At 34.4% G+C, this 26,913-nt stretch overlaps 1 protein-coding gene across 1 annotated transcript in view; it reads left to right on the plus strand.

Annotated features, from left to right (window-relative positions):
• The window catches only part of USP33 (ubiquitin specific peptidase 33), a 37,172-nt gene extending 13,478 nt beyond the window's left edge, over positions 1 to 23,694 (plus strand). The window contains exons 8-23 of the mRNA XM_029284536.1: positions 1,884 to 1,997; positions 2,894 to 2,972; positions 3,784 to 4,204; positions 6,742 to 6,854; positions 7,270 to 7,442; positions 7,542 to 7,636; positions 8,012 to 8,045; positions 10,483 to 10,528; positions 12,290 to 12,470; positions 12,625 to 12,751; positions 13,215 to 13,381; positions 16,940 to 17,021; positions 17,982 to 18,090; positions 20,227 to 20,329; positions 20,768 to 20,836; positions 22,570 to 23,694. Coding sequence (XP_029140369.1) covers positions 1,884 to 1,997; positions 2,894 to 2,972; positions 3,784 to 4,204; positions 6,742 to 6,854; positions 7,270 to 7,442; positions 7,542 to 7,636; positions 8,012 to 8,045; positions 10,483 to 10,528; positions 12,290 to 12,470; positions 12,625 to 12,751; positions 13,215 to 13,381; positions 16,940 to 17,021; positions 17,982 to 18,090; positions 20,227 to 20,329; positions 20,768 to 20,836; positions 22,570 to 22,727 — 2,071 coding nt within the window. The 3' untranslated portion in view covers positions 22,728 to 23,694. The remainder of the gene's footprint in view (positions 1 to 1,883; positions 1,998 to 2,893; positions 2,973 to 3,783; positions 4,205 to 6,741; positions 6,855 to 7,269; positions 7,443 to 7,541; positions 7,637 to 8,011; positions 8,046 to 10,482; positions 10,529 to 12,289; positions 12,471 to 12,624; positions 12,752 to 13,214; positions 13,382 to 16,939; positions 17,022 to 17,981; positions 18,091 to 20,226; positions 20,330 to 20,767; positions 20,837 to 22,569) is intronic.
• The last annotated feature ends 3,219 nt before the right edge of the window (positions 23,695 to 26,913 follow it).

Raw genomic sequence — 26,913 nt, forward strand, 5'->3', positions numbered from 1 at the left:
AATACATCTGGGTTCAGGGAAGGCTTCTTAAGGAGGGGCCTCACCACCGCCTCTTTAAGGGCCGTGGGAAAGGCACCCTCCCCCAAAGAAGCGTTTATAATTCCCTGAAGCCAGGCTCGTGTACCCTCCCGAGCCGCCAGTACCAGCCAGGAGGGGCACGGATCCAGCAAACATGTGGTTGCATTCAGTCTCCCCAGGATAATATTGATGGGATTGGCAGCATATACATTTAATAAATGAATAAATACATTTTAATCTATATTAAAAGTTTCTAGCTGTACATTTTCCAGCTTCTGAAGATTTCCATGAACAGAAAACAAAATTTTTGGAAAGACTTTTCTCCTTGGAAATTTGTAAGAACATAGATTTTTAGTGACTTCCTGTTTCATGGATAAATAAAAGAACCTGAAATCTACTTTGATATAATTCTAAAGTTCTGCTTCAGCAGATAATATTCAGTAATAAGCTGTATTGATTTCATTAATCCAGTATATATATTTCAGATGTCAATTCTGTAAGGTTTATTGTTACTTATTTTTTAGAGATACAGGAGAAGTGAAGACAGAAAAAAATAAAAAAAGGAAATTGGGGAAAAGGGAATATTTAAGATTCACAAACTGTAAAATTGCACAAAGAATTTGCAAAACATTAAAAAAATTACAAGCCATATTTAATTGGAACAAATATAATCATACAATAGTTTAACGTTTGAACATCTGATACTAGAATCGGAGCAGAAATTGATAAAAGTTGTTGAAATGTTAAGATTTACAGTCAAAGTAATAAACAAGACTTTGGAATTTATCTGAAGCAGTAAACGTTAAAATCTAGAGTTTTAAAACCTTACATTGGAAAAAAAACCAATTGTAGATAAGGCAGAAAGCTATGTGAAGAGTTATAGTCCATCAATTGTTTCCAAATTTAAGTTGTTATCAAACTTTTTAGTTATGATTTTTTGGACATTGATACATATTCCTAAAGCTTAATCTACCAGTTGTCTGTTGAAGGGACTGAATATAATTTCTGCTAGAAAGTGTCTAGTAGTGATTATTACATATAAAACCAATTGAATATATTTTGTGAGAATATAAGGCTTGGTGATGCTTAACTGAAAAACAATTGGTAGAAAATGAAAGGATCATATTTTAAAATTGTTCAGCTTTGTAAAATTGCATCAAATGTGGAAGAACAATCCAACCTGATTGTGCATTACTTCTTTAAAATAGGAGATATTCATTTTGGCGGTCAGTGCTGAATTAATATAATACTAAAAACAAATGTCTTCCAATATTCTGTAATATTCAGGGTAAACTTAATATTTACCTTCTATTGATATTCCCATATGTCAGCAGCCTCCAACCTTTTGGCCACCAGGGACTGGTTCTGTGGAGAGAGTTTTATTCCGCAGACCGGAGGGGGCATGGTTTCGCATCCTGCCTGCATCTCACGGATGGGGCTTTGCTTGTTTGCGTGGCCTGGTTTCTGGCATGCTGTGGCCCAATGCTGGTCTATGGACCGGGAGTTGGAGACCCCTGCCATGTGTTACACATCAGTTACCCTGCTTAAATTCTCCATCTCTTTAATCATGCAATCCTGAATTATATTCCAGTAACAATTTATATATTTGATCTAACAGATATTTTGCTTAAGTATTGACTGTTGAAATCGCAAAAGTAACTTTTTTGTCACCGATTATGACATACAAGAAGATTTGTTCTTAACATGCTGAAAAGATGCATGAGGATTCAGCAATATTATTGACTACATTGAACATTAAATGCTTTTTTAATGATAAAGAATTTATATGATAGTTGAATTTGAAGAACCATGGATATATGTAGCATTCTTTCAAAATACTAGTTTGTGTTTTTTTTTCTTATCAGCCCCCCATTGACACAGTTTTTCCTTGACTGTGGGAGTTTAGCTCGGACCGATAAAAAACCAGCCATTTGCAGAAGTTATTACAAACTTATAACAGAACTCTGGCATAAAAGCAGGTATGGTGTTACTTTCATTTTGATAGTGTTTTTTTATAAATCAGTCTGGTTTATAATATTTTTCAGATGTGAATGCTTTCCAAATAATGGAATACATACAATCTTAAGAATGAAATCCAACATTTCATTACATATTTCTCTTCATACAATGGATTTTGTCCACTATTCCTCAAATTCCATGATGTACCTCCAACATCTGATCCTGCAGGATTGGAGTGTCATCTGAAATAACTTGAGAATATCAGAGTTGGGAGGAGAGAAATTCAACATTGAAAGATAACCTTCCACTTCACAGTTCTATAGAAGGGAACACACCATTGGAATGCTTGTTAGTAATAAATATATGAACTAGAATTCCGGTTTGCAATTATTACTATAGCTGCCTATTCATTTTCTTAGGTTTAACAATAATCAATACTTTGATTTAATAAATAGCAAAGCATTTTAAACAAAAAATTAATATTTAAAAGCAACATCCAGCTCTGACTATTCACCAGTGGAACCATATCCATCCGTAGAGTAGATTCTGTATATATTTACATAGAAGTAAATCCTGTTAGACTATGTATGATTGTGATATATTAACACAGTAAAATTAACAATTTCCTAGCTTCAATATTCCTGATTTGCTAAACTGAACATTGATACACTGAAGTACTCTAATCCAGAGGTCCCCAACCTTTTGGGCACCATGGAGAGAGGTTTTTCCGGGGACCAGAGGATGCGTGGTTTTGTGTGCTGCCTGCATCCCACAGATGGGGCCTTGCTTGTTTGTGTGGACCAGTTGCTGGAATGCCATGGCCCAGTATTGGTCCATGAACCAGGGGTTGGGGACCCCTGCTCTAATCTATTCAGTTTGAGAAAGTGTAAACAAAACTAAGTGTTTTTTGTTCCAGGCCTGGAGCTGTGGTCCCCACAAATTTGTTTCAAGGAATTAAAGCAGTTAATCCAACATTTCGAGGCTATTCGCAACAAGTAAGTTTTTCCTGTTTTTCCGCCACTAAAATGATTGTTGCTAAACAGTTGCAAGCTTCAAAGAAATAAAAACACAGGTAAAACATATGCATAAAAAAAGATACTGGGTATAGTTATAATCTAGTGAAACAGAAATAATGGATGTTGAATGTACTGGCAAACTGCTGGATTTTTTTTTTAATATTTCTCCTTTATTCAATTAAGTTGATTAATTCAGGCTTTATATCTACACTGTGGTGTAATATAAACACCTTGCAATAGAAAGCTTTTTTTTTTTTCTATTCAGAAAGTTCTAGGAAGAGAGCTAGGACCATATTTTTTTGTTTTAAAAATAACGTAAATGACAAATTCATTTCAATGTTCAAAATGCTGATTAATATAACATTTAGATTTAATTATAGTAATAGATCTAGTATAAAGGAAATAGACTTTGGTGATGTTGCTTTTCTTTTGCCCCATCTTCTGATGGTCAAGGGCCCTTTTGCAAAAATCAGGCAGGAGAAAAATTCAGACATTATTCTGTCTAAATCTTTCATGCAATAGCACAATCTTTCATGATACGCAAAATAGACATTCCAGGGAGATTCTATGAGCAAGAGGAGCTACTGAAAAAAATCCCACTCTGTCTCTTCCCTGCATACTCCTCTGGATCTAACCCTATACTTTTACAAATCACATTATAAAATGGAAGTAACTAAAAGCAGAACAGTATGTTACACCTAGTACAGTATGTTAACATATTTACTCTAATTAGTGTTTTTTAAAGCTATCACATTAGTCAGATATGTATTTTACCTGTTTTAAATTTTAGGATGCCCAGGAATTTCTACGTTGTCTAATGGATTTGCTTCATGAAGAGTTAAAAGAAACTGTTATTACAGGAGAAGATAATAGCACCACAAACGTTGAAGAGAGAATGGAAGAAGAAAAATGCCCATCAGCTGCAGATTTTCAATGTATTAACGATGATAAGGTAGAAAACGAGCCTTGGTCAAAACCTGTGGCAGATGATCCTGCAGAAAATGCAATGTTAATTGAGGAGGATGAAAATACATCTAAAGATTATAGAAAAGAGAGATCCTTGGGTACCAAAATGAATAGAACAAATTCTACGGACGACACAGAAAAAGATATAAACAGTTTCCGTGAAACAGCTGAACTTTTGAATAATCAGGAAACAGTGAAGGTACAAATACACAGCAGATATTCAGGTGAATGTATGAATATTATTTGAAAGTGATTAAAAGACATACATGCATAAAATTACTTTGGGTTACATAGTGATATCATGCTGATGGAACTAATTCTTAATTTCCTTTGTCTCCTGTTATGTGTACCCTTGAGGCTTGGGAGAGATTAGGGAACAACATAAATGTCTATTTCATGAACTTGCCTAACATTTGCCTTCTCCGTTATGTATTTTCAAGATTATGCAGCATCCTTTCTACTTTAAAACCTGTTAACTACTAGTGTGCCATACTGTGCCCTTACTCAAGTGATTCTGATAACACTGAATGATTCTGTAGTATGTCAAAAACACCACTGAAGATGTTACCTAGCCTGGTAACAAAACGTTCGGAAACCAACCCACAAGCTCGGAGAACGAACCTTCACCCTCATCCTACACCCGAGCTACAGATATTCACCACTATTGCAATTCTTAGTCTCTCTAATAAGTCACTTAATAGTTCATCTATTACCATGACATTTATAGTGAAAGCTTTCTCCAGGTATATCCTCTCAAATGTATAATTTTTGAGTTAGAAAAAGAAAAAAAATCCTTCATTGTACGAGGGAGATGTACAAGAGGCTAGAATATAGTGTATATTACAGTATATGTTCATAAATAGGAAATGTGGGCATTTGTTCATTGATTTGATAAATTTCATAAATTTACTTATGTAGGTAGCTCATGCATGGAAACAAATAGTTAACTTTTTCTCTTGTAGAGTTAATTCTAATACACACATACATACATGTATGCAAATGCCCATGCACATACTTTTCATAGCAGAATCCATTTTTATTTTATTAAAAAGTGGGAATGAAAAGAGTTTCCATCATTTCCATCCTTAGTCCTACCAGCCTCCCCAAACAATCCAAATCTGTTTTTATTTGGCCATTTTGCTACCAAAGTATGTGATGTGAGTTTAGGCTATTTTCAGTTGTTTGGAATACATTTTGAAGAGCGGAAAATTGAAATTTTAAGATGTTTCAACTCGTAGAATTCCCCAGCTGGCATGAAAATTCTGGGAGTTGAAGTCCACATATCTTAAAGTTGAGAGACATTGGTTTGTAGTCTACAGCTGACTCAAGGGAAGTTGTCCACTTTGTGTAATTGCCAGCCATTTTTCCAATCAACATAAAAGTAACGCAACAATGTAAGTGAAGGCAAGACAATTTTTATCTAGGGATTAAGCATTAGAACTGCAACTTCTGTTTATCTGTTGCTTGCCCTTTGGGGGTTGCATCATTTTACTAGGTTTGTCAAAGCACTGTTTAAATACAGTGCTATTTTCCAATAATATCACGGTCTTTCATTTTGCGGGGTTTTCAAACTTCTAGTAAAGCTCATTGAATTTTTTTTATTTTCTGATTTATTGCATTGAATTGAAAAATAATTTTGTACATTTGTAAATTTATCTCCTGTTCCAAAGCTAACATTTAAGTGAGATTCTACGTATATGTCTTTGATTACAACAAAGAAATAATTTGCCATTGCTTTCTTTTTATTTTGTTTTAAATGTCTCCAAATACTAGTTGAGTCTTGCTTAGCTTTTTCAACATCAAGGTAGATTAGTGCCATCGAAAGCTTACTTTGGCAAGATATATACTAAAGTAGTTCTGCAAATATTTTGTGCTATTTTAACAACTAATAGAGGACTAGTCGCCTGTTTGTTTCTCCAAACCCAGCTGCGTTTCCACTGACATTACTTTTGAGACTTCTTCTCACTGTATCCCTCCATGTCTATTAGAATATACTTGCAGCGTCTCAAAGAATTGCAAATGAGATCATCTTTTTGATACATGCACGGGGTAGAATGATATAAATATTGTGGTATAAAACTGAGATACTGGATTGGCTGTGACAATTCAGATTGCAGATGAAAATTGCTTGTAAACCCAGTCTATGGTTATTGCCATCTTTTGTGCAGAATTATGGTTGAGACCAGTTGGCCCTGAAGTTGAAGACATTTTATTTATTTTTATTTATTTACTGGATTTATGTATGCCACCCATCTTATCCAGAGGCAAATCTTGGCAGCTTACAAACATTAAAATCAGAAACATTAAAAAGATAAGATACAACAATAAATATGCTAAAAAATTATCACAAAGACCATGTACAGAGGTAGGGCCTTCTCTCAATTTATTAATCACTTCCAGAGTGATACTCCCCCCATTGGGGCCCCAGGCCCACTGGCAGAACTAGGACTTCAGGCCCTTATGGAAGGTCAGAAAGATCGGTGCAGTTCTCACCTCAGGATATGTTACAAAGGGCAGCGGCCATAGTAGAGAGGTCTCTTCTCCTGGACCCCTCCCACTGGAATTCCCTCACTGATTGAGCCCATGCCATGCCCTCTCTGCTGGCACGGTGGGGTGGATTGATTCCCATTGGGGTGAGAGGGTATAATTACATGGACATGAATTATAACGAATGAGTAAAACAATGTCAGCTGCCTGCCTTCCCAAAATTCATGTAGAAATTACTGTTAATTAGCCCTGGACAGTTCAAATAATATTTTGTAATGCTTTCTTGCTTTTTTAGTTCCAACTGCGTCTTCCTCTAAAAAGAAGAAAAACAAAAAATACCGAAGTGTTATATCAGATATATTTGATGGTTCTATTTTAAGTTCTGTACAGTGTCTCACATGTGATCGGGTACGTTTTACAGTGCTTATGCAAAATTTCTCACTTTCTCTGTGGAATTTTTTTTTAAAAAATAATATATATAAACAATTCTTGGATTATTCAAGTTAGATTATCCAAACATTCTGACTAGTCCCTTTCCTGTTCATAGTTCTTTATTTTTTTATCCTGTGCACTATTTATATTTTAATGGTTATCAATATCTATGTACATATTTATATTTATCCATACTTTACAGTGAACCTGTAACTTATATTTATGCATAATTTTATAGTGAACTTAAATATATGTCAGTTCCCATCAAGTGGTATAATTGCAGATAAGCATTGCTATGTTTTGTTTTATGAGAAGTTTAAAAGAAGCAAATGTAATTATAGAATTTGATTATGTATATTGACAAATAAGCCTTTATGTTTATTTTCCATAGGTTTCAGTTACCCTGGAAACTTTCCAGGATTTATCTTTACCTATTCCAGGTAAGGAAGATCTTGCTAAGCTGCATTCTGCAAATCATCAGACCTCTCTTGTCAAGGCAGGATCCTGTGGTGAAGCATATGCTCCTCAAGGTTGGATTGCGTTTTTTGTGGAATATTTCAAAAGGTTAGTTGTTTTCTTTCTACTACTCCAATAATTCTTCTGCACTAATGTTTCTGCTATAACAGCAGAACAATTGCTGTTTTTCTATCGATGATATTTCAGGTTTGTTGTCTCCTGTGTTCCTAGCTGGTTTTGGGGTCCAACAGTAACCTTACAAGATTGTCTTGCTGCCTTTTTTGCCAGAGATGAATTGAAAGGTAAGAGATTCATATTTTATCAAACATCAAATTTAGCTACTGTGTGTGATTGATTGTTTTGAATCGGATTTCACATTTAACAGAACAGAAAGCATATTAGAGTTTTCCCCACAGTGTTATTGTTGAAATTGAATTGAGAAATATTTTCAAGGACAAACATTCAGAAAACATAATTGCAAAAGAATAACTTTAAAACCACAGTCTGGATTTTCAATTAAGAACAATTTTCCAATTCATGAGGATAAGTATTTTATAACATGCTAGGATCAATTTATTGTATTGCAAAATCGAACAGGTTTAGTGTGGGTTGAAGGGGGAAAAGTATTTTATAGTTTTAAAATAATGGTTATCCTTCCCTCTTTACAATGTCTGCAGGTGACAATATGTACAGTTGTGAAAAATGTAAAAAGTAAGTGATCTACATTTTATATATATAATTTCTATACTTTTCTACCTTTTTCATTAATAAAGCTATTGAAACCAGGAACATGATGTAATGTATGTATGAAATGTACACAGGCACAGTTCAGTTGGCCAAGAACAGGCCTTTTGTATGAACCATTCTGATTTAATGTTTGTTTAAAAATAGTTTTAAGTATTGATTGTCTTCTTAAGTTTTCTTGAAAAACTGCCTAAACACCCTTGAAACCTAATAAAAAGATACTTAAGATTAATTTGCCTCTAGCAAACAGGAATGGTTTCATGCCAAATGCCAGAGCCTAATCTGAGTTATGCATATAATCATTTAGACTAAGCATAGGAATCATTTAGATTTGCCACTTGCTTGAACATTAGCAGTTACTGTTTTATTTTATATTTTACCACTCGTATGCTGCCTCAACATGATATGAACTAACTGCTAAGATTATTTTCTATTAAGCAAAAAATAATAAGTAAATTAAAAAAGAGCAGGATCAGCAGTAAATGCAAGATATGCAACAATGAAGAATAACTAAACAAACATTTTCCCAGCCAGCCACCACTAGGGAGCTGATTGCTGTGTCCTGCCTCAGGGCCTGTCAGAAGAGTCAGGTTTTGACAACTTTGCGAAAGCCCAAATAGGGTGCAGCCATGCGAAACTTAGGGGGAATGCTGTTCTGCAGGACAACCCAGCTATTGAGAAGGTGTGTTTCCTAGGCCCTGGTTTACAACTGGGACTTATCAACTCACTTAGATCTAACTGGTCAAGTGGAAACAACAGAAGAAAGACAGTCCTTTAGGTAACTAGACTAAACTATGAAGAGCTAAACAAATAACCTACAAAGCGAAGCCTACCAGAGCTATGTAAGCAAAACAATAAGTGCCTATAGTTGCATGGCTACATTCTAGACCAGTTGTAACTTGAGTAGTCCACAAAAGTAGCCTCATGAGTGATTGTGAGGACCTCTTGACCAAGGCAGGAACACAATTGGCATACAAGAAAGCTTTGTGCAAAGATGCTCCTGGTTACAGCTGCCACCTGCTGAATGAATGAGAACTGGATACCAGTTCTATCTGGGCCACTGCATAGTAGTACAGAAATAACTTTAAAAAATTGAATACAAGCACAATTATTTAAAAGCCAGGTTGGCTTTTCAAAGGAAGAGGCAGTAAGAAAGAAACTTAGGATTGCCTTGACTGATTCTTTAGGGTGTAAGAGGGGAAGGTGACAGAAATTTTGTAAGGCTTTCAAGAGTCTGTTATTAGACTCTGTCACAATAGAGGTCCAGTAGTCTTTGAGGAGTCTGTTTCCTTGCCTGGCCAACCTTGAAAAGATATCAAATGACAACAGTGGTACTGCATACTTACTTGTTCTTAATAAGTCAGGATTCAGTAAAATCTTAACACGTACACTAAAAAAACCACTTTATATTCTGAGTTAAAACTTGTAATTCAGAGCTACAGCCATATATTCTCCATTAGAACCAGTTTGGTCTAGTGGTTTAGCAGCTGGGATAGAAAGCAGGAGACTGAATTCAAGTGCTGCTTTTTGGCCATGAAAGCCAGCTGGGTGACCTTGGGCCTGCCACACACACTCAGCCCAACCCATCTCACAGGGTTGTTGTGGGGAAAACAGGAGGGGGAAGGTGTGTTGGATATATTTGCCACCTCCAGTTATTTGTAAAGGCAGGAAATAAATAAATAGTTGGAAAGAAAAGGCATTTCATTGTCATTAATATAGGTCAGTGGTGGCGAACCTATGGCACGCGTGCCAGAGGCGGCACTCCGAGCCCTCTCTGTGGGCACGTGTGCCATGTCCCAGAGATGGTGAGGGACTGGCCCCTGCTGCCCTGGCCCTGCCCACCCAGTCTGCCATGACCACCACGGCCACCGGCACCCGGTGATAAAGAAGTGGGTTTGGGGTTGCAGTTTGAACACTGGGTCTCTAAAAGGTTCGCCATCACTGATATAGGTTATAGTTGGTCGCACAGTCAGCCAGATGCTTAGATTGGATTTGGTATTTTTCTCCACCTATTAAGCCCTTCCCAAGGACCTGGGATAGGCAGATGTTATTTAATAATATTAAAGATATCGTTGTAGAATGTAAGCTGTTCCAAGTAAAGCTGCCTTTTGCAATTGACTGGTGTCAAAGTGATGCTCCTGATGTTTTGGAATTACACCCAATTATTATTCTTATTATTGAGTTTAGTACTTTACCAATGTATATGTTGGATTTTTTTATATAGTAAGTTATCATGTTTATTTTATATATCGTTGTGAAATCTGTGGGAAAAAGTGTAGATTTCTAATTCCATTCCATTTTTCTCTAGTCAGCATTTCTAAAATAGTAAAGATGCATATTAGAATTTTTTTAACTTTGTGGTCGATATTTTTTACAATGTTATTAAATGTGAACTTTATCTCAGGTTAAGAAATGGAGTAAAATTCTGCAAAGTTCAACACTTCCCTGAGGTAATGTCCTTTGCTTTGCTTTACTGGATAAAAATGTTCTTTTCCCCTCCTTTTTATAATAAACAGTGTGAACATAACAACAAATTACTTCATGTAACATGATTTGTATTCAGTTCTATTTCTTCATTTTCCAGGATGAATCTTTTAACACTTTAGCAGATAACAGTCAAAATAAATCAATTTCTTCTGTATGTTGTTATGGTCTCTATCCTGAATTACATTTTGTCAGACTGTGTAACTGCTTCAACGAAAAGTTGTTTTTTTCAGCCACAATTTTAGTGGTTAGCAAGATTCATGAAAGAGTGTAGTATTTTACATTTATACCTCAGGTGATGCTATGGCTAAGATTTCCTAAGTCTTTTTCTCATAACCTTAGGGGGTGCACTAGAAAGATGATTCATTGGTAACGGGAAGGCTGCAGCTGACTGTTATTTACAAAACAGTCACCTGAAGCTCTATCAGTCTTGAGGACCAATTGTTACATTCTATAGAACAGTTTTAGATAGTTAGGACTAGTGTATTTTAAGCTGTTCACTTAACATGTTTAAATTTAATGTCATTCATTTGGATATTTGAACTTGGCCTGCACTGAAAAGTGCTGTATTTGAGGTGACTGAGAATAATCCTAAAATTCTATGATTGCTTTTAACATGTGTATCGTCATGTATTAAACATAGAAAAATGTACATTTTTGTGCTTACCTAAAAATATAAGAAAATGTTTCTTGCTTCTGATGTAATTATTAATGTGCTTAAGAGACGTTCAATGTTGAGAATTAAAGACTAGTCAAATTTGTTTCCTGGCTATTGCATTCATGTAATTTTCTTGGAAGTGTGGTTAGCCATTGCCAGGCTGTCCCCCATCTTAATACTAATTAGGGTTGACCCTGCTTAGCTTCTAAGATCAGCAAAGGTCAGCTGAATTATTGCCAAGCTCTTGACAATTACCTAATAACTAAAATAATTCAGGATAAAATATTACTGATAGCTTGGAGTACAAAGAATTGTATTAGAATCATTTAGGATCAGTGTGATACTTTTTGGACAAATTCCACAATTTGAAAGTTTTCTAGAAGATTAGAATTATTTTGGGGTTTTTTAAAACATATCTTTTCCTAAGGAAATATAAACATCAATATTGTTTTGTAAATGATATATTTGAACTTCCCACATCCATACACATTAACAAAATATGCAGTACATACATAAGTTTCATGTCATGTCAGTGTAGTTTTGCTTTAGCAATGTTTGTGTAGAAAAGTGCCAAGCATAATAATAATTGTTATTGCCATGTTGTTCGCAACATTTTTCAGATCACAAGTTGCATTAGTGCTGGGTAACATGTCAGGGATCCCAACCAAATCAATAATCTTAAAAGAAATACTAATGAAGAATATCTGCCAAGGAGTTTGAGGAACAAATATAGATGATTGATAGCTGTATCATATTATAACCATGATGTAATTTTGAGGTCATAAAGCACTTTCAAATGGAGCAGTAAAAGCAACCCACTACTAAATACTGGGAGCAAAGGAGGAAAATTGGGGGTTGCACAAAGGACTTAGACATTCGGTTTCATTACCCCCTTCCCTAAAGAAACTACAGAGTGCTACAGAATAATGAGATTAAATAAAGGCTTCTGTGGTAATTTCATTTTCTATGAGGAAATAAAAAAGTCATTAGCCGTTTAATAAGGAATATCTTGCTTAACTATTAAAATAAAAGATAAACATCAAATAAGTCTGTCAATTGTTTTTCGCAGATTTTATGTATTCATCTCAAAAGATTCAGACACGATCTTATGTTTTCCACAAAAATTGGAACTCATGTATTCTTTCCTTTGGAAGGACTTGATCTTCAACCTTTTCTTACTAAAGATAGTCCTGCTCAAATAGCAGTATATGACCTTTTGTCTGTCATCTGCCACCATGGAACTGCAATCAGTGAGTATACATAATCAGTATTTTCATAGGCTATGCGTACGGTACGTTACATTTTATGCAACTGATGTAAAAATTTTATTACATTAATCTGTACCAATCTGCTTTTCCTGCAATTTTAAAACAAAAAATTCTCTTAATTTGTTCTTTAATTTAGATGGGCATTATATAGCTTATTGTCGAAATAATTTAAATAATCGATGGTATGAGTTTGATGATCAAAGTGTCACAGAAGTAACAGAATCAACTGTCCAAAATTCAGAAGCTTATGTTCTCTTCTACAGGTGAGAAAGCAAGTGTGAAGTTACACAACAGTGATTAGATGCAGAGGTTGTCATTGTCAGCGAAAGCATCATTTGAGTAGAGTTTTGCTTAGTCGATGCTCTCACAGGAAGAAAAAGAAGGGAGACAGTACTGCAAATCTGTTTTAATATGTTTTTCTCTGGTTCTTAAGAGTTCAGCTTAACTCAGATATTTGGAATATATCAAGATTTGAAGTACCTTTGCTTTTATAAATTGAAAATTAACACATAGTATCCAATATTGACTTTAGCTGTCTTAAAGTTAATATTTTTAGTCAAACAAAGTACGGTAATACAGATCTAAAAAGGATTCTTGGTTTATTTCAACTCAAACTTGGATGAGGTCCTTTTAATCATCAACATGTAGAGATTACTTGTTGTTAACAGTATTCATTTCAAAACAGCATACATATTAACTAATGTTAATATTGTGTCTTTTCAAAAGAAAAAGTAACGAAGAAGCTAAAAAAGAGAGAGAGAGAGTGTCAAGCCTTAATGTTATGGAACCAAGCCTCCTTCAATTTTATATTTCACGTTTATGGCTGAATAAATTTAGAACTTTTGCTGAACCAGGACCTATTTCAAATAATGATTTTCTCTGCATACATGGAGGTGAGACTGCAATCATATAAAACTATTCTCCTATGAAGATAACTTTTCATTATCTGGAACAATAAATCCTACTGCTTTCTGTAGCTTGAGGTTTTGACCATTATTTTTGCCATCCTGTGTATTTTTGTCCTTACATCTTTTAATTGGAATTTTTATTCTGTTAAATGAGAATATCACTCTGTAGTCAATTTGTTTTTTTGATTATCCAGAAGATGACAGCCTGATTTTTTCTTATGTGGAATCCATTTCTTCAAATGTAAAGCTAACTGTGTCACTATTAGAATGACAGACATAAACTTTGGATAACTTACTAGTTGAAAGTAAAAAATATATATGTCCTTAATTACTACTTGTGACTTGTTAGGTTACAGTTTAATTCTGTAGTAAGATAAATTAGATTGCATCTATCTGTGGGATAGAAACTCAGAATTATAAATTTGACTGCATAGTAAAATGGGGTGGGAAAAGATGCATTTTGCTTTTTAATAATTCTTACATTAAGAATTTACTTTAATTGTTTAGAAACAAAATTATCCCAACCTTCAGAAAGATCAATTTAAATTAGAAATTCAAGATTATCAGTCAGCTTAATTTGGTCCTTTGTTAGTAAAGATTGTCATTTTTCTTGAATTCCACAATGTGATATGCAATATTAACAAAATTTAGAAATTTAATTAATAATTTTGGTCAGTTATACAAAACAAACTGCAAGGATGCCTACATTCAGAATCATTAAATTTATTGTCAGGGTAAAAGTAGAATTTGCTTTTTATTGATTGATGGAAATAAGGCTTTGATTTTCAGTCACAAATTTGGCGTTCTCTATTTTTAACTTAAATTGTTGTCAAAAAATGTTCATGAAATAGTTTTGCTTTTGATTGTTTTTATGTACCATCTTTTAACCACAGTTAACAAATTTAGAAGAACGTAAATCCCAATATTTGTTTTTTTTGCATATATTTTATTGATTTTTAAAAATATAAATCACTTAATAGTTGGTAAACAGTGTACTTGCTGGGTTTACATTTGTAAATTAAAATCATTAACAATTGGTTTCTATAATCCATAATCCACATAGTACATTTAGTTGATTTCCCCTTTTCCCTAAAATGTCTTCTTTGCAAACCTTGAATTAATACAGTTCTTATTATTTTGATAAATTACATATATGATTTTTCCCAATATTCCTAGAAATAATGATCACATTAATATAATATTTCTTTTCTATATAATCATTCTGGTTGCCTCATCTTATATCCTGTTACAATCCTTATTTAGATTTGTTTCTCCCATAAAGTTCAAAGTATTCTTGCTGGTTAAGATTTTCTCAACAATTAATTACATTTAAAGATTTAAATCCATTTTTCCCATATAAACCATCTCAACACTTTTACATTTCTTAAAGAATAGGTAAAAACAGTAAAGAAAAGGAAAAGAGAGCAAGAGTAAAGAAACATAAAAAGTAAAATACTACTTAAAATATATATTCCTACTAAGCTAATATATATTCATTCCCAAAATTTCTTATTCTTTTTAACCATAATTAAAAATATATTTAATCTTTAAATATTCCATTTAATATATCTAGTCACCTAATCCTTTAGCTGTTATTCAAAACATTTTTTTCTTTTTTATACATTATAATTTCCCTAAATTCAAACACATTTAATTATCTAAAAAAATTCCTTCATCTAAGCCATTTCAACAGTATTATATTACTTATATCAAGAAATAAAATAAAAAGGGGGGGGGAGCATACAGTATTATTTAAGGAATTCATCCCTCTTAGAATGACATATGTATTCAGAATCTTTTCTATTTCTTTAACCATATTCAAACAAATGTTTCTTTTTTATATATTCCCTCTGGTAGATCCCATCATCTATATTCTTAATTTTCACTTTAATCTTTTTCCTTTGACCAGTATCTTTCTTGATCAATGTGTTTTGCTGAATCAAAATTTTTCCCCATATATTCATGACTGTTGCTGTAGGTATAAGAAGTAAATCGAATAGAGTATCTTTATGAGGCTTTTGCCTTTCCATGAATCTTGAAAATCTTTTTCTTTTTCTCCTTCTTTGCTTCTCTTATCACTTCCTTTCTCTCTGATGTTTTCAAAATCTCTACATTCCATTTTATCCAATCCGTTTTTTTGTCCTCAGATTTATTTTGTAGTATTAAGGGATGAGTTGTTTTTTTCCATTTCTTGTAAAAAAAAATTCCCCACTAGGATTAAATCATGTTTTCTTGCTTTGTTAAGTTCCGTCTTTGAGTCTCTATTTTCAATTTTATGTCCACTTATTTGTTTTGTCTGCTCCTTCTCTGTTGTTGTTTCCTGGAAGTTTTTTTGTTGTAGAGTTAACTTAGAAATAGATTGATTTATATTTTCAAATTTATTTTGGATTTCTTTGTGATCTGAACTCAGTGTTATTTGAATTAATTGCAGTATACTATATATCTCCTCCTGAGAGGTATTTATGTTTTCTTGGTGTATTCTATCTACATGTCTCTGATTCATGATGGCCAAAAGCTGAAGTTTTCCTTCTTATCTGCAAATAGCTTTAGAGTCCCGGTTAAATAGATATTTGTAATCCAAAGAGTTCAAAAAAGATTTTTTTTTTTCTAAAATTTATAATTCTCTTTTTGTCTGCAGCTCAGATTGTTGTCTTTTTTGTCACAGCTGTTCTTTGTTATTAAAGCTTTGAAGGTCACAAACACAGATTAGCTTTTCCCAGGTTTTGGCAAGTTCTCTATGGAAATCATCTGTAATAATCTTCATCCACCACTAGGTGTCAGCATCTATTTAGTTTTCAATATGAACAATGGTCTTTAAAATGAGAGTCTTAACCATTCAACAATTTTAAACTTGTCCAAAGTTAATTTTTAGCTTTCAAGTTTATAAATTTATTTCACTACCATATATTTTGATCCTCCATGGAAATTTTAATTCGCTGCTTCCGTTAGTATAAGGGTGGGGTGGAAGTATCCCTCCTTCACTTTCGGAGGTATTTTGCATCTTGGGGATCTTTTCCAGGATATTAAGTGTAGAATAGAAAAGGAAAAATCAGATTCCTCACCCAGTTTCAAGCACGCTGTTTACTGTTGTGCTGGTTAGTTCTTTTGGACTTTGGTTGCAAGTAGCTTGGGCTGATCGGTGAAATACAGCCTTTCTCTTGTCGGGTTAGAAGGCTTTGCCCAAGACGAAGGGAACGACGGCCGTCATTCCAGAGTCGCCAGGGCACCCTTCTTTCTTCACCGGCTCTCTGGGGCGGCTTGGACCCATTAGGGTCTCCAGGCAGGACAAAAATTAGCCGTGGGGATGCGGCGGTCCGCAAGCTCGCGAGCAGTCACTACAGTGCAGGACCGGACGTCCCAATATTCATCTTTAGAAAGACACGGTAGCTAATATATTAGCTTTAATATAAAACAGTGGGAGGTTGTTTCTTTCACTCAAAGATGTTTTATACTTTTGCTGCTGCTGACAAACTGTATTACTTGAAGGTTTCTACTCCCCTTTAAGTAAATCATATTTAATTTTTTAAAACTATTTTTCCATAGGAGTTCCTCCATACAAAGCTTCTTTTATAGAAGATCTGGTTGTAATGCTTCCTCAGAACATATGGGATAATTTGTACAGCAGGTAAACTTTTAATCGTGAAACAGATTACATTTGATGCCTGAACATTATCAAAGAGATGGTAATTGTAAAATCTGCATATAGTGTACTATAGAACATTATACTGAATCCTTTGGTGGACTGGCACTTTCTAAGCCTCTTTAATCCAGCAAAGCATCTATAAACAGAAGGCAGATTTACTGTTTTCATTTATTCTCTTGAATGCATCCTCCTCTACTACCCATCAGATAGTGTGTGGATGGGCATGAGACAAGGATGATTCAGGACTAGGGAAAGAAAAAAACCAATTAATTTCACTTTGTTTCTAAATACAAAGACATCTGACAGTTCAAACAGCAATCTGTGAATAGAATGATGTGATTAGGTATTATAGTTGCATTAGTTTAGTGTTGCTGTTTTCAATAGAATAACATTTCTATCCCCAGTAAGTGTTTAGATTTATTTCACTGTAGTTTAATTTAAGCTTTGATCTATCGTTGAATGGCTAGGTTTTCTTTAAAATGCATCACTTAATTGCATTTGGAGATTTTCTTTTTTTTAAAAAAATAGTATATTAGCAAAGTAGGACAAAAACTACTATAAAATAATTTATTATGTTTCAAACTTTTTTGGTCAAAATATGTATAACAAATCAAAGATTCTGAAGCCACAAAGAAACAGTACAATGAAAAATGTATTAGAAAATAGAATAAAAATAAGCAATATTGTTGTGTACATGATCTGGACAAAAGTGAACAGTAGAACCACCCTTATTTCTAAGTTAGGTGTAAAAAAGGACATTCACATTTTGATAGAACTAGTTTGGGAATAATAGATATACCGTGCACAACTAATTCAGAGATGTGTAGCTTATTTTTACTAAAATTAAAAAAATATGAACAAAAAACGAGTTTCCTAAGTATAGTGTTTGATTCTATAAAACCTAAAGAATATGGGGATTTATTTAATAATTTATTATTACAGGTATGGTGGAGGACCAGCAGTTAATCATCTGTATGTATGTTATACATGTCAAATGGAAACAGAAAAAATAGAAAAAAGACGGAAGACAGAACTGGAAATGTTTATTCGGGTAAATATGTTTTTTCTATCTTGTTAAATTATATTTGTTTGAGTTACAAATATTTAAATTAATAGCTTTTATCTTGATACATTGTGAGCTACATAAACAACATTTTTATTAATTTCATACATTTTCTTTGTCCCCAAACAGTTTGAGTGCTTCTTCAAAACAATGCAGTGAGATATGGACTTGAAAAGGGAAAATAAAATACATATTCTACCCCAGTTCTTTCACTAGTAGGACCCATCAAAGGACAAAGTTCCATTGCAAATAGAAAGTGAACATCCAAACCAAGCTTAATATTTTGAAATTATTCAAAATGATTCATAATTACTCTTGATAATAAAAATGTAAAGTTTCATATTTTCTTAGCATCCCATTTTGGCATGTCATAATAGAATTTCAGAACTGAGAAAAAATCATAGAATATTTGATTTACAATCTGTGAAGAACAGCTTCTAATTGAAAAGGAAATAGTTATTATATGAGGAAGCATTACACACGATATGTAAAAGCAACAGTATGAAAATTTCAGGAGCTGAAGATTTTTTAAAGATGTATATAATCCATTTGTTTTCAATAATACATTTTTAAGTATAATATTATTAGAGCTTATACAATGGTGCTTAAAAGTTTGTGAACCCTTTTGAATTTTCAGTATTTTTCTTTATCTAATTTTAGCACTTGTATGGAGAACAGATTTTAGGTCATATTTATGCAGAAATTTAAAGAGTTGGTGAACTGTTAAGCAACATTGTATACCCTAAGTCAGTGATGGCGAACCTTTTAGAGACTGAGTGCCCAAACTGCAACCCAAAACCCACTTATGTATTGTCGGGTGCCGGGTGGGAGTGGCCCATTGGGTGGGTGTGGCCCATTGGGTGGGCGTGGCTGTGGTGGTAATGGCAGACTGGGGGGAACTAAAAATGTCAATCAATCAATTCCAACTTTGCGAGATCTTTTTTTTCCCCGCAAGAAGTTAAAATTGATTGAACCTTTTTTTTTTGCACATGGCGGCGGAGGCCTAAAGCGAAAAGGTTTTATAAAACCCAGCTAAAGGCCTAGGATTGGGCCGACGGCGCATGTGCCCACAGAGAGGGCTCTGCGTGCCACAGGTTCGCCACCACTACCCTAAGTTTTAATGGTAACTAGACAATCCTTGACCATTGAGTCATTGTTTCAGAGATTATTTCCTTCTTTAAAATTCAGCAGATATTCATGGAAGCATCTGCCTTGAAAGTAGCCCATGTAGAATTGTATAGCACAGTCAAACATCAGGAATTGACCACAGGAAATGTATTATATCATAAAATGTTTTATGGTAATTTTTATGTCATAAAATGTTTTTCAAAATTTGTTAAACTTCAGTTCCAGATTTTGGACACATCCCTTAGGTTAGGCCATTTGAGATACTTTGATTCAAAAACCGTTGCTCTATGATGCACTGTTTCACCCAGTTAAAGATTACACATAGGGGTTTTGTAGTGTAATTGGCAACCCTTGATTAGCTGGACCGTCCTTCCAGAAATATCTCCTTACTAGGTTCCTCAATGCTTTCAACAGTGACAGAGCTCCTAATGTACTGCCTTCATTGGAAAAGTTGAGATACCTTCAGAAATTTATCTGCCTAAAAAATAGCCCATGTTGAGCTGTATACCAGAGCTAAACATCAACAAGGGAAATGTTTTATGACATTTTGTATATGCCATAAACTGTTTTATGATTGTTATGTCATAACATATTTCATAAAATTTGCAAAATTTCTATTCCATGGATGTCGTAGCCTCTGGATTTTGGATGCTTTCTGTAAGCTAGCCCATTTGAGGTACCTTGGTTCAAAATTTGTTGCCTTACGATGCACCGTTTCACTCAGTTGAAGGTTACAGGAACGATGAGGTTTAGAAGTATATAGATACATTAGCAGGCACTATGTAGAGATATGGTTTTCTTTTATTCATCTCAATAACTTTTCTTTTTCTAAATCACAATAGGAACATTGATCCAACACTTTTTAAGCATTTAATTTTGAATATGCATTTACTATTTGTAATTTTGGAGAGTTTTGAGGACAGTAACTGTGAATCTGAGACAGCTATGTTAGGGTTGTTAACATCTGCTTTTAGAATTTTTTTCTCTGTCTCTCAGTTGAATAGAGCATTCCAAGAGGAGGAATCTCCATCTATATTCTATTGCATCAGTATGCAATGGTTCAGAGAATGGGAAGCATTTGTGAAGGGCAAGGACAGTGGTGAGTACTTTTGTAATTCAAAGAGACTGCAAGCAAATGCTGTATAAAGATCACATAGTTTTAATTAGGTAGTAAATACAGTAAAATCACAGGGCAGTGTAATGAATTCTGCACAAGTTAAATAAAATAGAAAATGGACCTAATACGAGTACATGGCAACTATGCATATAGATAAATAGTTCAGTTTGGATCTGTAGTTTAGGGAGACTTCATAAAGGGCTTAGTAGGTGGATTTCTTTCAGTTACAAACAACATTTTTTAAACTTGTATGCATCTGTTTCAAATTATACACCCATGATTGAAATGTGTATTTTGCTACATTTTATTATGTGGAGTTTTTAAATAATTTATAAAATATGAGAGAGATTTTCTTTGAGGCTTTTGTTTGTTTAAATAGTATTATTATCTTACATTGTAACATACTTTTTATTTCATTAGATCCTCCAGGTCCTATTGACAATACCAAAATTGGTGTCGGTAAATGTGGTTTGCTTGTTCTGAAACAAGGTATGAATACACAGATAGTTCTCTGCATGCAAATTTACCAGTGGTCATGTTCATTTATGATCATTTTGTGTATGATCTGTACATTTTTCCTATGGAATTAACCATTCCATAAACAAATAATCCCCTTCTATTCTTAAAAGTACAGAATATAGAGGAATGAGGAATTCAAACAAAAAATAAAAAAACAAAGAAGAGGGGGTCAATTTATTTTCCAAAGCACCAGAAGGCAAAGCAAGAAACAATGGATAGAAACTAATCAAGGAGAAAGCAACCTGGAATTAAGGAGAAATTTCCTAACAGTGAGAACAATTAACCAATGGAATAGCTTGCCTTCAGAAGTTGTGGGTACTTCATCACTGGAGGTTTTTAAGAAAAGACTGGACAGCCACTTGTCTGAAATGGTATAGGGTCTTCTGCTTGAACAGGGAGTTGCACTAGAACAAAGGTCTCCAACCTTTTTGGTTTGGCAGCCCGTAAAGGGAGGCAGGCACTGCTACGTGCGCACTTGCAAATGGGCCACGTGCGCATGCAAAAATGACCCCCATGTACCTATAAATGGGCCACGCTCGAACGCATGCGCACATGCAAACGGCCACACGAGCACATGTGCGAACGGCTGCGTGTTGCAAATGGGGCGGCGCTAGCACTGTCGGAACGCTATGGGCGGCACTAATGCCGTTGGGACATTCTGGGGTGGGGCAGCGCTAGTGCCGGCGAGATGCTCGGGACGGTGCTAGCGCTGGTGGGACACCGGGTGGCACTAGTGCTGGTGGGACACTCGGGGCGGGGTGGTGTTAGCGCCGGTGGGATGCTCACGGCGGCACTAGCTGAGTGTAGGGGGGGCGAGTGCAAGCACCATCCCTTCACGTGGCTTGGTGGCCATTTTGGGGACCCCTGCACTAGAAGACCTCCAGGGTCCCTTCCGGCTCTATTCTGATTGATTGATTGAATTCATTGGCTCTCCAGTTAGCCTCTCGTACAAATTCACTATAATCCACATCTTCACATAATGTAGAGAAAAGAAGAAATTACTTACATTATTCTCTAGCCTTCAGCTATAATTAAAAAAATTTTTAATAAAATTTTTATTGATTTTTGTAATTAAACAACAAATACCAATATTATGCATTTACATACACAAGCAGAAAAAAAAATAATCCAAGTCTTAATTAAAATTTCTTTAAATACTGCTGTGTCAACAGGTTAGATTATAATCTAGTTGAATTAACTACTAAATAGGAGCAGTACTTGAAATCTGTATTTGACACTTGTCATTGCTCTTAAAAAGGAACTCTGAATTTGTCTCTAAAAGTCTATATGCAGTTCAACATGACTTGTAGAGAAATAGCTTTATCATCTGTCGCTATAATGCTTTTCTGAACATACTTTTTTTTGTTTAAAAATATGGACACTTCTACCTTTGTGGTGCAAAAATTAAAATTTGAAAATGTGTGAACAGGTATTTTAATATGTAAAATTTGTCAGAGAATTATCTCACTTCAAGATTCGCTATAGGTTCCCTTTATATAATGACTCACAAACACAAAACAACATCAAACGGTAGATAATAGGTTGAGCTGTATCATTTGTATCACAGCAAACAGTTACAGACTGTTCCAGATAATATTAAACTTGAGCTTTTTATATTATGTATTTATAAATACTGAAGTGCTTTCCAGAATTAATCTTTTAAAATGTCAGGTGAACTTTATCGAAATATGTGTGTCTTTTAGGAGCTGATTCTGGACAGATTTCCGAAGAAACATGGAATTTTCTAAAGTCAATCTATGGAGGAGGCCCAGAAATCATACTGCGACCACCTGTTGCGCAAAGTGAATCTGAATCATTACAGACGGAAGATAAAGTAGAATTAGAAACACGTAGACTGTAGCTATCAAATCAAGGAATGAATTCTTATAAGATACCTTCTGTTTAGCAACATACATTCCCCCAATTTTTCAAGTTGCTGTTTTTATCTTTTTTTTCTGTGAAATAAGAGAATGGCAGGCATTTTATCTATGGAAAGTGAATTGAAACACATATTGGTCAGTGACCATAATCAAGAACTGAACTGAGATTGAAACCTCTAATATACAAATTATAAATATTAGAACTTTTCAAAGAGACTTTGGAATTGTGATCTTATTCTACATCGTTGTATATATATATATATAAAATTTATGTGTTATAAATGTAATTGATCTTTTCACTAGAACTATAAATTACCAGGCCCTCTCCATTCAAGTTTTATCAAGACAAGTTGTCAAGGTTATTGAACATCATTTGATGGAAAGGTGCATTAGTTAGCAATTAAGAAAATAGAAATAATAAATGTTGTATAAAAACTCAGGAATAGTAATGTTTTCTTTGTGTGTATCAGATATGTAAACAATTCAGATGAATCACTGTTTCAGTCAGCAAATATAAATAATCTATGTACTGTTTAAATGCTCTAATATGTTTTTGCCGTATATAAATTATCCTCAATAACGTGTAACTGAACAGGTCTATAATCTCTAGAAAAAAATGATTTTAAGAGCATGAAATGGGTACATTAATTGCTCATGCAATTTAGGATGTTTATAGTCTTTTTTAATTCAATGCATTAATAGTTCCACGTGGAGAAAATTTATAGTAATGCAGTGCTCATTGGCATGATATATGTCAGATGTTGAATGCATTCAACAAGATTGCAAAACATTCTAGATTATTCATATTGAAATGTTGAATGTCATCCAAATGATTTTTTCTTCCTGAATATTGCCACGGTATAGACAATATTATGAAATGCTAGTTTAATAAAAGTCATTTCTAAAATTGTATAAAGTGTTTGAACTTCAAATCAAATAAAGATATGTATCGCACATTCATCCGACTGAACTTCAGAGAAAATGGAAGACAAGATTCATTTTGACTGGAAAAACCTTTGAAAAATCACCCTTGTATAGAAATTGTTCATAAGCTAAAATTAGGAAAAGAAAAACTTGCCTTGTTAAATTGATCTTGTGCATGAAAAGGAATACTTTCATTTCAAATAATTATAGGAAAAATAGAATGAAACATATAAAATGTACCAAATCTAATTTTAATTATTTTTCAATTTAAACTATTAACTTGTACTATTAGGAGCTGAGATGCATAGTAGGTACAAGTATTGTAAGGTTGGCTCAAGACTCTTATTATGTTACAGCAACACTATTCATCCCTGATATTAGGAACTAATGTTACACGTTTGCATTTAAACCTTATTTCAGAAGTTACAAAAGGTAAGAAAAAGTTCTGTTTTTTCATTCTCCTTCCATTCCATAGATTCCATAGATGTTTTAAACATAGATAAATACAATCACTTTGTGAATGGAAAGATTAAAAATTCTATAGCATTATAACATTGATTGATTGTGGAAAAACAATCTTTGCTGAATATATCTTGCCATAATTGATCATAATTCTAAACAAGTTTTACAAGATGCAAATGCAATAATTTGTCCTGAAGTAGTTTTGCCAAGCAACATTAGTAATACTTGAGGATCTGCATTCATCAGTGTTGTGCTTTGGGTGCAAGCAAACACAAATGTAGCTTCTGCTTTCAATATCTCAAAAAGTATTCACAGCTTTTCTGTAATGTAAATCCATTGCTGAGAGTAGGTATTGGTGATACCCTGTGATGGACTGTGCCTACAAAGGAGGTGATGGTGTGGTGGGCTACAGTGAGGGGCAGTTTCCCAAGAGGGAGTTCATTCCAAGGAAAGGGGCAAAACAGGAGACAACACACCCCACAACTGGATAGGAATCAAGAGATAGCCACTCCTAGAATCTCTCAGGGTATATCCATTAGGGTAAGAGTAGTAACTTGGGTTCAGTCTGGCAAGATCTGTCCATTTGGTGTGAACAAATAAAGAAATGGGCTTTAGCTGGATTGTTTTATGTTCTTGGGCTGGGTCTAATAAATCCTTTATTAAGAATGAAGAAGGAAGGAAGGATTTCTGAGGCTCCCTACCAGCTTCCCACAAGGAAACTCAATGGGCAAGCCATCAGGAAATCGGAACTTGCTCCTATTCCCGCTGCTTTTTTGTCCACCACCCACTTGACATTTCCTGTTGGTTTGATGAGAAACTTAATGAGTATACTGAATATTGTCAAACCAGCTGTATATCCATTTAATTTTCTTGCCAACCAACCACTTTTCGCTAGTTTACAAAGTAGAATATCATGGAATATTTTGAATGCATTACACTAATGTTCCTACCATCAATTGAGGAAGTTAACCATTTTAGAAAATGAGATATAGTTTAGCATGGCTTCCCAAAAGGGGTGGAAGCCACAGTATTATCACCATAAAGGAAGCCATGCCCAGACTGTCTAATGGTTTCATTTAAGATGTTTAAAAAGGGATAATGAGAAAATAGAGATTTGATGAGGCCACGGCCTTAAAACTTAGCCAGAGTCCTCCAGCAGGCTCTTCTGTGTTTACTCAGCCAGATAAGATTACAGTAGAATAAAGGACACAAGTACTTTTTCCAAGCTACTTTAGCAAAATCCCCTACTGGCTCAGTGCCTCAGAAAGATACAGTAATCCATGGTAGTAATGCTACTGAAAGGACCAGAAGAACCAGTTGCAATCTGTACCTAATCCAGTTCCTGAAATGCACTATTCACCAAACAACAAAGGGTTTTAATCTTAAAATTCCTAGCCTGAACCTATACTGGAAAACATTTTGGATGTTCTTTGTAAAAGGTAGGATATTTATTATTTATTGTCACATATTTTGCTAATTGGCAATATTAAGAAAATCTTCAAAACAAAATTATAAAACCAATATACTGTAGTTAGCATTTTGCATCTACACGTCAACAAAGATCTTTATGCATACAATCTATTTAGCCAAAAACTTTTGCTTAAAAAACCTAGAAGCCTGTTGTAATAGAGTAATAATGTGGACTCAAATATTCAACTTCTTTCCTTCCTTCCTTTCCTTCCCTCCCTCCTGTCAGAGTTGAGAATAGTAAACAAAATCTTGTACAAAATATGGTTTTGTTGAACAATGCAGCATATACACATACACGATTTAATTTCATTCTAGGTATCTTTTCATAATATGCTGTATCAAACCAAGATGTCCTGGTTCCCATAGCAACATATCCCTCTTCTCCCTGCTTTTCAAATAATAGATCAGAAAAAATTGAAACCCTGGGTACAGTGAGTTTTACATATGATTTCATCTTACTACTGCCTTCAAAAGCATGTACATATTTTAAAAGGAGATTCTCAGTCATTTTTAAAAATGAGATTTTCAACTACTCTGACTTTTTCCAACCTAATCAGAAGTGGTCAGAACCTTTGAAAACAGAACATTAATTTCCCAGTTTGACAAATTTCAACTACCTTAGGGACAAATGGACTAGATAGAAGCACTTTGTCACAGTCCTGGTATCCAAACCAGTCACTCCAAGGGCCCCATGGATGCAAGGGGACACAAATCTGACAGATTTGTAGATTTTAAGCAACACCATCGGCTATCCCAGAAGATACTGTTACATTAATAAGAAAGTGACAATTTGGGCCTGATTCTACTCAAAGTAGTACCACCACATACTGAGAATGTATCATTAAGTTTTACAGATTAGTATAACTGATGTCAGATTCAGTTCTGGATGCCCCACATTATATTGGCAGAGCCAAGGAGAAAGAACTAAAATCAGTTGAAACTGAATCTAAAAATCCTGGACATGAAGTGCCTGAGGTAAGCCAGCCAGCCATACAAAGTCTTTGCCTATCAACAAACATATTAGGATGAAATATGGTTGTCATCTGCTTTCCCCCTCAGCCATCAGAACTTGCTACACACCTGATGCAAAGCTTTAAACAATCTCCCACATCCAAGAGTCTCATGGAAGAAATGCAATATTCCTTCTTGAAAGAAGAATATATAATTGACCGTTGTGAAGCAACTATCCATTATTTACAGAAAAAGGAATCAGTCAGAAGCTTTTATCTATGCAGCAATCTAATCCAATTGAGCAGATCTAGTGCCTCCATGCCCCCAACCATTCTGGGGGTTCTAATGATTGAAGAGGGG

Source organism: Protobothrops mucrosquamatus, unplaced genomic scaffold, assembly GCF_001527695.2.
Source record: "Protobothrops mucrosquamatus isolate PMUCROS unplaced genomic scaffold, P.Mucros_1.0 scaffold702, whole genome shotgun sequence".
Taxonomy (NCBI): Eukaryota; Metazoa; Chordata; class Lepidosauria; order Squamata; family Viperidae; genus Protobothrops; species Protobothrops mucrosquamatus.